Raw genomic sequence first — 14,685 nt, forward strand, 5'->3', positions numbered from 1 at the left:
GCTTTTTCTAATGTATTTCCCCATAGCCTAACGTCCTTGAATTTTCCTTTTCTTGATTTCCTTTATGGTTAGTCTAATGCCCAAATATAGCCTCTTTTGGATCCCTCAGCACTTGAGGGCTTTTAAAAATTGTTTGCTTTTATAATGTTGATGGATAGTATCAATTGTTCTCCTAGTTCTGCTCACTTCACTCTGCATCATCACATACAAGTGTTCCCAAGTTTTTCTGAAATTACTTCCTTTTCATTTCCTATATAATAGTATTTATAAGAACATAAGACAAATTCAGATTCTGTTAATTCTATGACATTCATACATCACAATTTGTTCAGTCACTCCCCAACTGTCAGATACCTGCTTAACTGCCAGTTCTTTGACATGACAAAAAGAGATGATAACAAATATTTTTGTACACATAAGGCATTTCCCTTTTTATTTTATTCTCCTTGAGTTATAATTCTAATAATAGTATTTTTTATTCAAAGAGTCTATGCAGTTTAATAACTTCTTGGGAATAGTTTCAAATTATTTTACATAACGGTTAGACCAATTCATAACACCACCAATAATGCATCAATAAGGCACATTCCTGCAGTCCTTCCAACGTGTATCATTTTCCTTTTTTGTCAATTTTGCCAGTATTGTGAGTGTAAGACAGAATCTCAAAGTTGATTTGATATGATTTTCTCTAATTATAAATGATTTGGAGCATTTTTCTTATGGCTATAGATAGTTTGGATTTCATTGATTAAAAAAGCTGCTTGTTCATGTCCTTTGAAAATTTATTAATTGGGAAACAGTTCTTATTCTTAAATGTGTAAATAAATTCTTTATATGTCTTGGAAATGAGACCTTTATTAGAGACATTTGCTACAATTTTTTGCCCCATTTAACTAGTTTCCTTTTAATTTCAGTTACATCATATTTGTTTGTGCACAGACTTTTTGATTTTTTTTGTAATCAAAATTGTCCATTTTAGTCATCTTTGAGCCTTTCTATGCCTTGTTTGGTCATGAACTCTTCCCCTACCCATATGTCTAAAGATAATTTATTACTTCCTTGTTTCTCTAATTTGTTTATGACCTTTTATGTATTTTCCATGTATCCATTTGGAGGCATATGGTGTGAGGTATTGGTCTAGATTCCTGCTAAACTCTTGCCAAGTTTTCTCCATAGTTTTTGTCAAATCCTTACTTAAAGTAGCTGGATTGGGTTTGTCAAATACTAGGATTAGATATGCCATATACTTAATCTCTTTCACTGATTGACTTTTCTATTTTTTAACCAGTGCCTACTTGTTTTGATGATTACTGCTTTGCAGTTTACTGGGCCTCCTTCTTTTCCGTTTCTCCCCTCTCTCCCTCCTGTCAATCACCTTGAGATTCTTGACCTTTTTATTCTTGCATATTTCCTTCTTTCTAGTTCTGTTATTATAATCCTTTGGTGGCTTGGTATGGCACTTAGCAAATTAATTTAGATAGTTTTGTCATTTTTATTATATTTATTGACTTGGCCTACCCATGAGCAATTAAAGTTCTTCAGTTATTTAAGTCTTTATTTCCTTAAGTGGTATTTTCTAGTTGTATTCATAGGCCTTGTTTATACTTTCTGTGGTTATTATAAATGGAATTTCCTTTTCTGTCTCTTTCATGTGATTTTGTTTGGATTATGTAACGTTGCTGAAGTTGTGTCAATTTTTACTTGACTATGAAATTTTCTAAATATACATTACATCATCTGCAAAAAGCAATAATTAGGTTCCTTCTTTGTTTATGCTTATTACTTTAATTTCTTTTTCTTGTCTTGTTGCTATAGCTAGCATTTCTAATACTATATCAAATAGTTTGACGGTGGACATGCCCTTTACCCCTGATCATACTGAAAAAGACTCTGATTTATTGGCATTACATATAATGCTGGCTCTTGGTTTCAGATATATACTATTTACTTCGTTAAGAAAGGGTCTACTTAGTCTTGTGTTTTCTAATTTTGTTTTTAATATAAAATGCATTTTTTGGAAAGTTTTGTCTGTATCTGTTGATATGATAGAATGATTTTTGTTACTGTCATAATATATGATCAGTTATGTTGATAATTTTCCTAATATTAAACCGACTCTATTCATGACTTAAGTTTAGTCAGGTTATATTACATAATTTTTTGATATGTTATTGTAGCCTCATTGCTAATTTTTAAAATGTTTGCCTCAGTGATCACTGGGATTATTGGTGTATTATTTCTTTTTATATTTAAACTCTTCCTGGTTTTGGCATTAAGGCCATATTTCTGTCATAGAAGGAATTTGGCAGAGACTCCCTTCTTTTGCTCTTTTTGAAAACAGTTTGTACAATATTGAAATTAATTGTTCTTTGAAAGTTTGGTAGAATTCACTTATAATTCCATCTGGTCATGAAGTTTTTTAAACCCTTTGGGAGCTCATTTATGACTTGTTCAATTTCTTTTTCTGAGATTGGAGTATATAAATTCTCTATTGTTCTGCTAATCTGGGTATTTGTATTTTTATAAATATTCATTCATTTCATTTAAGTTTATTCTTTATAAAAGCACAGTACAGAAAACTAGTCAATCAGAAGACCAGAATATTTTTTAACTGTCTCTTCTCTTTTGACTATCAGAAAGTAGTCCTAAAATCAGAAATCAGTATCAGAAAATAAAAATAAAATAATATTTCCCTCTTGTTTTGCCACCAAATTAAGCTCCTCTTTCCTGTGTTCATAGAACTTTCTCTGTGTATTCATTAGTCATGGAAAGGACCTTAAAGATCATCTAATCATCTAGGTATGTTTTTCCCTTGAACCCACCTTGCATTCTTTTTAAACACTGAATTATTTTAACTTCTTTTTTATAACATGTACTACAGTTCACAATATATAGACTAAATATAGACTTTGAAAAAATGTGGCTGCATAGTTCAGTTGTTTAGAGAACTATGTTAGTCCAAGGCCATAGGTTTGATCTCCTTGCTGACCACTTAGATTTGATTTACTTGATTTGATTCATCCCCTAGTTTACATCCCAGCCTTTGCCTGTTGTCTCACAAATCATTGAACAGTTGTAAAGAGGTGAGAGTGGATGACTGGAGTAATACAAATTCATCACAACCACCAAGAGACTGCTCCAAGGGCATGCCCTACTGATAATCTTCCAAGAATACCATCTTCACATCATCATTATTATAATTACTATTGCCAATCTATTTTCTAACCTCAGGTTTGACCTATCTATTTTTTTCCATAGCTAGATCATTGCTTTCAATTATTCAGTCATAAAATCATAAAATTGTACAGCAAGGAAAGACCTAAGAGAGGAGTTGCTTGGTCTAACCTTCTCACTTTAAACTTAAGGAAGCTGAACCCTAGAGAAATGGAAATGACTTACTCAAGGTCACTTAAAATGTTAGTGACAGTGAAGACTAGAATCAGTCTCTGGACTCCTAGTTCTTTCTGTAATAGCATATTGCTTTTATGGTATTAGATCCTTTTCTGAATTTTGTCATTCTAGTCTCTGAGGTCCATCCTTATAAAGCCACGGTACACTGGTTTTAGAATGATCAGATATTGGAGCTAGGAGATCTTATTGGTCATCCAGTTCTACCTTTTTTTATACATAGAGAAACTGAGGGCAAATGAAGTGAAGTGACTTGCTCTTTGATACATTTATTTGTTCCTTCTTTCCGTTGCTCACATATCAGTTAATATGGAAGGGATAGATCTATCAAAATGATGGAATTTGATAGCTATTTCTAATATCATGACTTCTGCGGAAGAATCTTGGATGCCATGTTTGGAGAGAGCGAAACTTGAAGGATTTTTTTTTTCTTCTGGTTTTATGTTTGTGACCGTGGAGTTTCCCCAGTACTATCACAGCATTTTGAATTTGTGTGTGTGTGCAATTCACTAGTTATATAGCAGAAAGTTGTGAGTGGATGCTGTTACTGTTTAAATAGCCCTAAGTAGGGAAACAGTGTAGTACAAGGAGGAAAAAAGGCAGCACCTGAAGTCAGAGGACTTAAATCCCATTCCTGGTACTACCTATGTGACCTGGGGCAAGTTACTTGACCTTCCTGGGCTCTGTTTCCTCATCTATAAAATTAGGGAGTTAAATTAGATGGTCTATGAGGTCCTTTCCACCTCTAGCTCTAGAATGCTATGATTGTGGGTCCAGGGTTTTTTTTTGAATGAGCAGATAGTAATTAAGACAATCAGAATTTCTCAAGAACTTGTCTGAGGCTATGGTAGCTTATTCTCCCACCTTGCCTTCCTAACTCTCCTTTGTGTCTCTTTCATCCTAGGAGTCAGTCTTTGTGTCTTTATCTCACTCCTCAGTGACTGAGATATGAATGTCTTTAATTGCTTCTCTTTTCCATTATTCTGGGATTGTGCAGTAAGATATAAACTTGACCTCAGGGAAAACTTCCTAACAGAGCTGTACAGAAGTGGAATGAGCTGCCTTGAGTAGTGATGAGTTCTTCCTCTTTGGATGTCTTACAGCAGAGACTCTTTAAATATGTTCTAGTTGACATTTGTGTCTTGTATAGATTAGAGTGGACATCCATTGAGGTCCCTTCCAACTCTCAAACTTTGTGATTCTGGAAATGTTATTCATGAAAGGGTTTTCTAGACCTCTTTCTTTTAATGAAGAAATTAGAAAAGTTTCTGCTCCCTCTTTGTGATTAACTTTAGTGACCAAAAAGGTGAAATCCATAATTTGCTCATTTCATTCCTGTGCAGGCAGCTGCTGCTTTTAATAGCTACCATTTATATACCTCTTTAAGGTTTGCAAAGTGCTTGGCATATGTTAACTCATTTGATCCTCATCACAGCCTTGTGAACTAAATGTTATTATTTTCTCTATTTTACAGATGAAAAAACATATTGAGAGAGGTGACTTGCCCAAAGTCACTTAGTATTAAATGTCTGAGATGGAATTAGAATAAGTCCAACAAAGCATCTGAGTGGTGCACTTGATAGAACGTTGGACCTGAATCAGGAAGATCTGAATTCAGATTTCTCCCCTGCCCCCCTCACCTGGGCAAGCCTCTTGGGAATAATGGAAATAATAATACCACTTTCTTCCCAAGGATTGTTAAGATAAAATGGAGTAATATTTCATTTATATTTTATTTATATAAATGAAATATCATTTTATTTACGCTTATTTAATAACAGTACCATGTTATACTCCCTACTCAGTAAACTCCCAATACCTTTCTGTTAACTCTAGAATTAAATGGTCTTTAAAGCCCTTTGAAATCATGTTTCTTCACCTCTTACTCGGTCACTCTTCTCTCAAAATCCATTAACAGCAGCCTGCTTTCTTCCTCTCAAACAGCACTCCATCTTCCAGCACTGTGGCAGTGTACTTTTTGTCCTTTGTATCTGGAAAACTCTCCCCCTCATCTTTGCCTCTTAGCTTTCCTTGGCTTCCTTCAGTACTTTCCATCTCTTTCCTAGACTCCCCTTTTCTTCTACCCTTCTCCCTTCCCCTCCCATACACCCCCATGTCTTCCCTTCTGCAATATCCTTCCACCTATTCAGTATATATTTTGTGTATACATGATTATTTACATATTTTCTTTTCCATCAGAATGTCAGGGCTTCTTCAGTGTAGCTGGACACTGTTTTTGCCTTTCTTTTTACTGCTAGTATTAAGCATAGTGACTAGTACATAGTAAATGCTTAACCAATGCCTGTTGGCTGTTTTTTTGTCTTCTCAAATAAAATAGTACTGTAATAATATGATATTAAAAGCAAGTTATAGCTATTGTTTTCTAACGACTTACTTTAAGATACTGATTTTTCTGCACTTTGACTCTGAAGTCATCTTTTAAAAGTAATAGTTTTTAAAATTGAGAAATAGATTCTGCCATCAAGCAGCTAGAATATAGCACCAACAAATTAGATAAGTGTTTCATGTGCTGGCCTAGTGTATTAAGCTCTTTATTTAAGTCTAAGTTTTGCTTGGATGCTAGATGTTTGTGGGTTACTTTTATTTGTTACAGTTGCCACCTTTAACTTCTAGGCCACTTTTTATCAGTTAGATACACTTATCTAGCACAGGAAGAGATCACAGATATAAAGGCCCTAGAGGTTTTACTGTTTATCAAAACTACATTTTTTTATACTTTCTACACTGTCAGAATATATGAACAGGCTAGCTAACAGTACACCACATAATTGCCACAGAAGAGATATATCAAAAGTGCAGCAATTTTGTGCAGGGTTGACCAAGGAAATTTTTGTGAAGTAAACTGACAAAATTTGAACTTGTGTTTCAAAGATACTGATTGCTAGGGCATCAGGCAGATCATGTTAATGTATAAATTGGAGATTTTTGTTTAATTTGAGCAAGAATAATTAGTCTTACAAGGAAAGAAACAGCTTTAACCATAGCTACTGACCAACAAGTTGAATACTGTTATATGGAGAATTATAGTTCATGGATTTTAGACACAGCTAGACGGCACATTAGTTAAAGCATTGGGCCTGAAATCAGGAAAACCTGAGTTCAAATCCCGCCTTCAAAACTTCCTAGTTATGTGACCTGCCACATCACTTAATTTCTGTATGTTTCAGTTTACTCATCTGTAAAATGGGGATAAGGATAATGCCTACCTTCACAGGGTTGTTTTAAAGCTCAAACAAGATGATGTTTTAAAATATTTTTAACCATGCCTGGTGCATAGTAGGTGTTTAATAAATGATTATTCTCCTCCCCTTCTTCCCCCCACATTTTTTCTAAGTCTGGAGAAATTGAATTTCAAATAAATTTAACATTTTTTGTTGGTTTAAGAATGGTCACTTCTGCTTGAAATAGTCTTAAGTGAGTTTTTCTTTGTATGGTCTTTTAGCCATTGAATTAAAGTCTGAAAAAGGTTTAAGGCTCATTCACAGGTTAAGAGAAGCAATTGACAGGCTCTGATTTATAGCTCTGTACAACCTTCTCAAACTGTTTACGTAATACATTCAGAAAAAAAAATTGCTATAGAAGTATGCAGTATACTTCCTTCATACGCAGTGAAGTTGCTGTTTTCTTTGCTTTTGGGTCCTTCCACTTAGTTACCCTCTCAGATGATGTTGGTAATTCTAGGAAAACAGGAATTGTGAGATTTCTTCTTTTGGTATCTTTCCTGGCAAAAAAAACAGTGGGGAGTAACCACTCAAGCTCCAAGAGAGTGTGGGCAGGAGAAAGACTATGAAAATTTTCCACATTCAGTTCAAGGAACATTTATTAAGTACATCCTTTGTGCCAGATGCCACTAAGTACAGGGAATTTGAAGATGAAAACAATAGTTCCTACTTTCAAGAAACTCGTTATTGACTGGGGAGGATACAACATGCAAATGAACAATTATGTTCCAAGACCAAAGTGTGATAGAGGCAAAGATAAAATCCAAAGTGCTATTTTGAGTAGAGAAGGAACATTTCCTAACTCCCTTGACCAATCCATCTTAATTCCAGTGCCTCACCTCTGTTATTTACATTTTATCCTGTCTATGCTTTGTGTACATTTGTTTGTATGTTTTCTCCCCATTAAATTGTAAGCACTTTGAGGGCAAGGACCATCTTTTGCCTCTTTTTGTATGCCCAGCACTTAGTATAGTGCCTGGACCAAAATAGGCGCTTAAATGTTTATCAGTTGACTGATTTCAGTTCTTTCTAGCATTGATAGTTTTCAGAACGGTAGCTGCAACCTTTTAAAGCTTTCATAACTAGATGTCATGGAAGACATTAGGCATAGGGACTGAACCTGTGACTTAATCGGTGTAGGGAATTCCTTATGAGCAAATTCCCTCCACTAATGCTTTGTGGAATCTTTTTGAGTTGTTTGAAGGCCTGGGAGGTTAAGGGGACTTGCCCAGCATTCTACAGCCTTTATGTGTCAGAAGAGGTAGATACTTGAACCTAGGTCTTTATATTTCCAAGTCTTCTATGCATCTGCTATGCCAGGTAACCTTTCTGAAATGTGAAGAGAGGTGACTGTTTTTCATGGCTATTTTATACTTTAAATAGTTTTTTCCAGAGTTCTTTGAAACATATCTTTTCCCATGTTTTTGTCATTTTTATGGCAGTCATAATATAACATGGATATAAAATATTTTAGCATTAATTACCTGTCAGTGACTGCTATATAGGTTATTCACCTACTAGATCATGCACAGAAAGTTCTTCATCTTACATTTCTGGTTTTCCTTCTGACATTCAGTGTGCTCCTAGGCTGTCCCTTCACGACTGTCTCATAGCATGTACTGAATATCCTGTACAAAACAATTTTTTTTGGTGTGTGTATGTAAGGGAAAGGGTATGTGACTATCTGAATCTTCTATGATTTCAGCAATGTAGGAACCTCCTCCCACTGTGGAAATTCCCTCTCCCTGATGGAGAGTTGCACATTATCTGCATACATAGTCTGAGAGAGTTGTCTGGGCACATTGAAAGGTTAAGTGAGTTGTCTGTGGTCATATAGCCAATATGCTTTTCAAAGAAGAAGCTTTTGTTTTTAGTTTGAATATTTCTATAGTCTTTTTATTCTCTAAATTATCTATTTCTCTAATCTTAAATCACTTCTTTGGTGCTTATTTTTTTATTTGTTGGTGTTCTAAGTTTTGAAAGTTAGTGTACACTCTGTTCAATAATCCTCCTCTTTTCTATTTTGTTAATGTATGTTCCTACTGACATAATTTGTCTGAGGACTTCTTTAGCTTTATTCTGAAATTTTTGGTGTGTTTTTTCATCATTATGTTGTTTTCTTTCACATAATTATTAATTATTTCCATGATTGATTCTTTGACCCATTCATTTAAGATTTCATCAAATCTCCATTTGGATCTGTGTTTCTTGGTTGCATTCCTTGAATGGATTACAATTTTTATTGCATTATGTTCTGTAAATTGTGTGTCTGCTACTTTAGCTTTTTAAAATTTATTTGCAGTGTTTTTATATCCTAATACATGGTTAAGATTCACATGTGTGTGTACACGTGTGTGTATAATTCTTTAGCAGTTCCATAAGCTCTAGTTTCTTCAAATCTATATTTTCCCTTTTTTTCTTTTAGATTTGTCCAGATCTATGGGAAGAATATTAGCATATCCTAGTATTTTGCTGTTTTTTAAAATTCAGTTAATTTTACTTTATAACTTTGGGTAGCATTGGGAACATATAAGTTTAATTTTGATATTGGTTGTCTGGCATTCCTTTCACTTTAATTTCCTCATTTTTATGTATTATGAATTTTTGATTTTGCTTGTGATAGCATCATTGCAACTGCTACTTTTTTTTTTGATTTGGTTGGTGCATAGTAAATTTTATTCTAGCCTCTCTGTGAATATTTTTGTACTTAAAAGCAACACTTTATGGCGTTATGTTTTCTGATCCAGTTTGTCATCTTCACTTTGTTTAATCCATTTTATATTTTCTTCTATTTGGGTCTCTTATGTTACTTTTTTCTGAATTAGATTTTTTAAAAAATTTCTCCTGTTTTTAGATAACACTTCCTCCTTTCAGTTATTTTTTGCTTGATCTGCCTGATGCAACCCTCGTCCTTTAAACTCTCTTCTTGTCATCCTCAAGCCCTACTTCCTTTCATTTGTCACTCCTTTCTCTAGTTTTATAATTCTATTCATTTTTATTCCTTTTATACATTTTTCATTTTCTCTATTAAGTATTTAAATAAAATCTGCTCCATCCTCTTCTTCCTTTCAACTTCTTTTGTTGATTAAGATTTTTAAAAAATTGCATCCTTTCCTAAAAAGAATTTTATTTTGTCATCCTCTTCATTAATTCTTTTCTCTTTCTTTTCTTCCCTTTTATTTTTTGATTCACAGTCTTTATATTTATTTATTTTCAGCTTCTCGAGTACCTGTTTTGAGTTTCTTCTTCTAAATAGTTTCTATGTTATTACCTAGTAGATGGTTCCCCTTCCCCCTTTTTCAGTTGTGCCTCATTCTTAGAAGTATCAATTCCTGTGAGAAAGAGAGTAGAAGTATTACCTCATGGTAGAAATTTAAATTTTCCTGTTTCCTTGATCATGTATTTCATTTCTACCCTTTGTTTTTCTCTGTGGTGATTTTCTTTTCTATATGACTTGTAGGTTCATACCCTCTTAATCTTCTGGATTCAGTTTGCCCCCATGAGGTCTGATCTGATTCCCTTTTTCCTGAGGTAGGGTGCTGTCCATGGAGGCATAATACCCCCTCTGAGGCTGTGGTCTTTAAGCCCCAAATCCCTTCAGATTATAAGCATTTTAAGGTCCTCTATTCCATTATATAGTATCTCCCTGATGCTTCACCCCAGCTCCACACCATGGGAAAGTTTTTCAGTGGGCAGCCCCTTTTCACCACTAAATTTAGATTTCTCCCTGTTTCATTCCTTCCGTTTGACACCGTATCCATAACCCTTCCATCCTCACTGCAGTTCTTTTCCTTTAATTGTTTCTTTTGGCTTGATTAGTTACCCATCTTCTTTTATCTCTTACTCTCTTTTACCCTTTAATTCAGCCTCCCATTCCGTACTTGACTTCCGGAAGACTCTGGAGGAGAGAGTAAGACTGGTGACTTTGCAAAGTTCTCCCTCACTTAAATCCAGTTCACTTACAAGTAATGGTATCACCTTCCTGATGTCTTTGGCTCTCGAGGGGAAAAACAACAACAGATAACAATTATTTCCACTAAGACAAAACAAAAAAAACTTTCTTTTTTTTTTAAGGTGTGCATGTAAAGTTTAGTCCATAAGCATCCTCCTCTACTCGCATTGTTCCTATTTAACTTCCAGTTTCATCTTTATCCCCTTGTGTGTTTTAGAAAGACATTTCTTGATGGTCCCTCTGTTGTTACTTTGTTGTGACTGACAGTTGGGTTCAGTTGTCCTTGGATGTGGTGTCTTTTTTTTTCTAGTTTTACCCCCCTCTTGGAGAGTTCCTACAAAAGGTAAAACATTTCATCATTTGTCCTTTTCCTAGTAGATGTATTTATTTATACCTTTACTTATGTTTGTGTTGTCTAGGGTATTTGTAAATTAAGTAATCTGCTGATTTCTGTCGTTGTTTCAGTAGGAATGCTTCAGATGCCTCTTTTATATTGAATAATGTCCATCTGTTTTCATTGATGATTGGGCCCAGATTTCAGGGTATGTCATTTTGAGTTTCATCTTGAGGTCTTGGGGTTTTTGGAATATGTTATCCTATACCCTCCTGTGATTATTTCTTCATGCAGAATAATCTTGTGTTATTCAAGTTTCCTTTATTTTATATTTGAAGATCTTTCTCCTAGTCATCTGCAGAGTTTCTTGTTTATCATTGGAATTGTTAAATTTAACCACTATAGGTCTTGGGGTTTGCACTTTAGGCTTTTTGTTTTTCACATGTAGACAATCTGTGGATTCTTTTTTTATTGACATTTTGTTTTCTGTTTTCAAAAGTTCTGTCAACTTTCTTGTGACTGTTTCTTATATTATGATGTTCAGATTTAAAAAAAAAAACTTATATTCTTCAAGGTGACATGATCCTTAAATTGTCTCTAAGCATCCTGTTGATCTCTGCATTTTGTTTATATAAACACAATATGTTCTTTAACATTTTTGCATTTTGCTTCTCTTATTCTCCATTGTCTTTTACTTAAATGCATTTATACATGCAGGTTGGGGTTATAGTAGCTAAGAGCCCTAATCTAGGAATCGTGAAAAACTGAATTCAAATTCTGTCCTTTGACACTTGCTAGCAATGTGATCTCAGGCAAGTAACTTGACTTCTCTTAGCATCATTTCCACATTTGTAAAATATCTACTACACAGGGTTGTTGTGAGGATTAAGTGATAATAAATGTATAGCTCTTTGCAAACCTTAAAATGATATATAAATACTAGCTTTGGTAGCTATTATTCCCAATCACTTGTTTTTTCTTTTGCTTCTGTAGAGAAACTTTACCACTACAGATCCAGGTTTTCCTTTCAGTTTATTCTGCTGTGTAAGCTGTAAATTCTATATATTTTTTTCCCCTTTTAGCTTTTACCTTTAGGATTTTTATTTCTCTCTTGAATTCTTCTTCAACACTCCATTGTTTTCTATTGGGAATGCACAGGTTTCTTTTTCCCATCAGGTATTGGTTCAATTTCCTTTGTCTTGGAATATTTATTTAGAAAGTTTTGACTTATTTAGATATCTTGGTGGTCACTTTCCCTTTGGTTTTAATATTTTTCCTTTTGATTTTTCTCTTGTGCTCTAAATTTTTAACCAAAATTCTTCCTCCTAAACTCTTTGGTAGTTTTAGTCTTTCCTCCCACTTTTGTTTTCTCCTATTGCAGACCTTCTGATTCTTTCCCCCTTTGATTGCAGATCCTGTTGAGATGAGTGTTGCAGCTTTTTCAGCTTCCTCCCACAATGGGAAATTCATTTTCACCAGTTTCATGTATGTTCTGGGGTTGGGGGTACAAAACTGGGCCCAGTTGAATTCCAGGCCCTTTTGGCTTCACGCAGTTTTCTCCCTTTGCCTCTCCCTCACATACTGGCACATCCTGCTCCATTTTCCTGTGTCTTTTAGTTCTCTGACTCACCACTGCTGCAGTGTTCTGCTGCCCTGGGATGAAGAATTTCCACTTATCTCTGCCTCCTCTTCCTCCCCAAGGGGGTGAACAGAAATTTAATGTCTGCTGATTGTTGCCACAGAATTGGTTGGTTGAAAATAGGGAAGGGGTATGCTGGCAGAGACTGCAGCAGCAGGAAGGGAATGCCAAGAGGATGGCAGAGCATGAGTGAGTGAGGTAGGTTAGTGGGGGGAAGGGATGCTGAGTGATCTTAGCCTTCTCTGCTATCAATTCATCAGGTCTTAATCTTGTTAGACTTCTTGATATCTTGGCCTGTGGAGACAATTGCAATTGCTTTACCTCTTGCACATAATTCCTATTTCAGGGAAGTTTTTGAGAGTTCACAAAGCCTTGAGAAAATAAAACATCTAATCTTCCATTATCTGGGTCACTTGACCCATTAGCAGTACATACAGAGGAAGGGCTTGAACCTTGATCTTTTGGACTCCAGGGTGAATCTCCATCTATTATGCTGTGCTTCTTTTCGTAAAGTAATTGTCATAGCCAAACCAAAACATCATTAGAAAGGTAAATCTTTATTTTTAAAAAATCCATAAATTTGCTGTCTTTGAGTTGACTGCATAGTTATTGTCAGAAAAAAGTTGTGATGATAACTTAATCTTTCCATAGTTTTTTTAAATATAAAAATAATGTGGAATGAATATAAAAAATGTTTCCTTTAATTTTCTTTTGAATATGAAAACTCCAATTCTGTACATTTTATCTCCTGTTTTGTTATAAAAACTCCTGGTTTACTTGATAATTTCACTTAATGTAGCACAGAGCCTGCTGTTATGGAATTTGTATGGTTCCACTCTTTTTACTCATTGGCAGTCCTGTTAGCTTGGCTGTCACCCACCCGTCTTGTGTCGGATTCATGGGATGAGCTGGCCAAAAAGGTATGGCACGATGGCCACACTGGAGATCAGAGATCCTTCCTGGCCCAAAGGGTCAGCATTTAGCTATAATTCTCTATCTGAATTAAAAGTCTGAGGGAATGAAACTGCCCAGTATTAAGACATTGTAGTTCACTTGGACAGTTAGTTACTGTCATTGTATTTAGATGCAAGAAGTTGCGTGAGCAAAATGCTCCTTTGTTAAGATTAAGTTGAAGTAATTATCCCTTTTTTTCTTTTAAGCTCTTAAATATAAATCCAACTGTACAAGTGAGAAAACTATTGGATTAATTATTGCTGGATTAGCCCTTACCGTGGTAGTGATTGTTGGGGCCGTTCTCTTTGTACCAGGTAAGTCATACCAGGTAACAGAAGGCAGTATCTCAGGGTATAGAGTTACGACTGATTTATCCTCATTGCATTAATTTAGTACAGTGTGTTTTAAAGTGGCATCAACTCAAGTGCTCTGGGCCCTGGCATATACTGACCACATGAGGCTCAATTTTAAGGTTAATTAGTTAATAAGTACTGAACACCTACTGTATCCCCAGCAATATTTAAGATTTAATATTTGAGAAGAAAAAATATTATAAGACCTACTGCCTGCTTATTTTCTTATTACAAAAACTTTGTTTTTAGATGCACACACATAGGTTCATATAAATTTTACATATGTATGCACATCTTTATATGCATATGTGTACAGATAAGTGTATTTCACATAAATCATCTCTGTCTGAGTGTGTGCTTGTATCGCACAGTACTGCATACAGTGCACATGTGTTTACAGTGCATATATACATGTACACAGTGCACATATATTTTGTATACACAGAATTATTAATCATATATACACAGAATTGTGTGTGTGTGTGATATCCTTATAAAAGACTAAATAAACTGATATCTCTGAAAGGATTAACAGAAGGAAAACATCAGTAGGAACTGATGTAGTTATAAGGCTTCTGGGGAAAAGATGAGGCTTGATTTGACCTTTGAAGAATTGAGTGGATAAGAGTGGATAGGTGGGGAGGTATTCTTGCTAGGGAAAACTTCTTGAACAAAGGAGTGGGCAGGTGACATCTTTTTAGCCCAACACTAAACACATGTTGTTAGCAGAATATACTATATTAGGAATTGGGGGGCAGGGAAGGGGGAAAAGATAAAAAGTTTAATTAAAATGCTCTCTTATT

General features: G+C 34.9%; 1 protein-coding gene across 15 annotated transcripts in view; it reads left to right on the forward strand.

The window, feature by feature from the left end:
* CD47 (CD47 molecule) overlaps positions 1–14,685 on the forward strand; it is a 114,561-nt gene that overhangs the window by 37,193 nt on the left and 62,683 nt on the right. For all 15 annotated transcript variants that reach the window (XM_072614082.1, XM_072614079.1, XM_072614080.1 and 12 more), the window contains one exon: positions 13,736–13,843. In XM_072614082.1, coding sequence (XP_072470183.1) covers positions 13,736–13,843 — 108 coding nt within the window. The remainder of the gene's footprint in view (positions 1–13,735; positions 13,844–14,685) is intronic.

This window comes from Notamacropus eugenii, chromosome 5 (genome assembly GCF_028372415.1).
Source record: "Notamacropus eugenii isolate mMacEug1 chromosome 5, mMacEug1.pri_v2, whole genome shotgun sequence".
NCBI classification, from domain to species: domain Eukaryota; kingdom Metazoa; phylum Chordata; class Mammalia; order Diprotodontia; family Macropodidae; genus Notamacropus; species Notamacropus eugenii.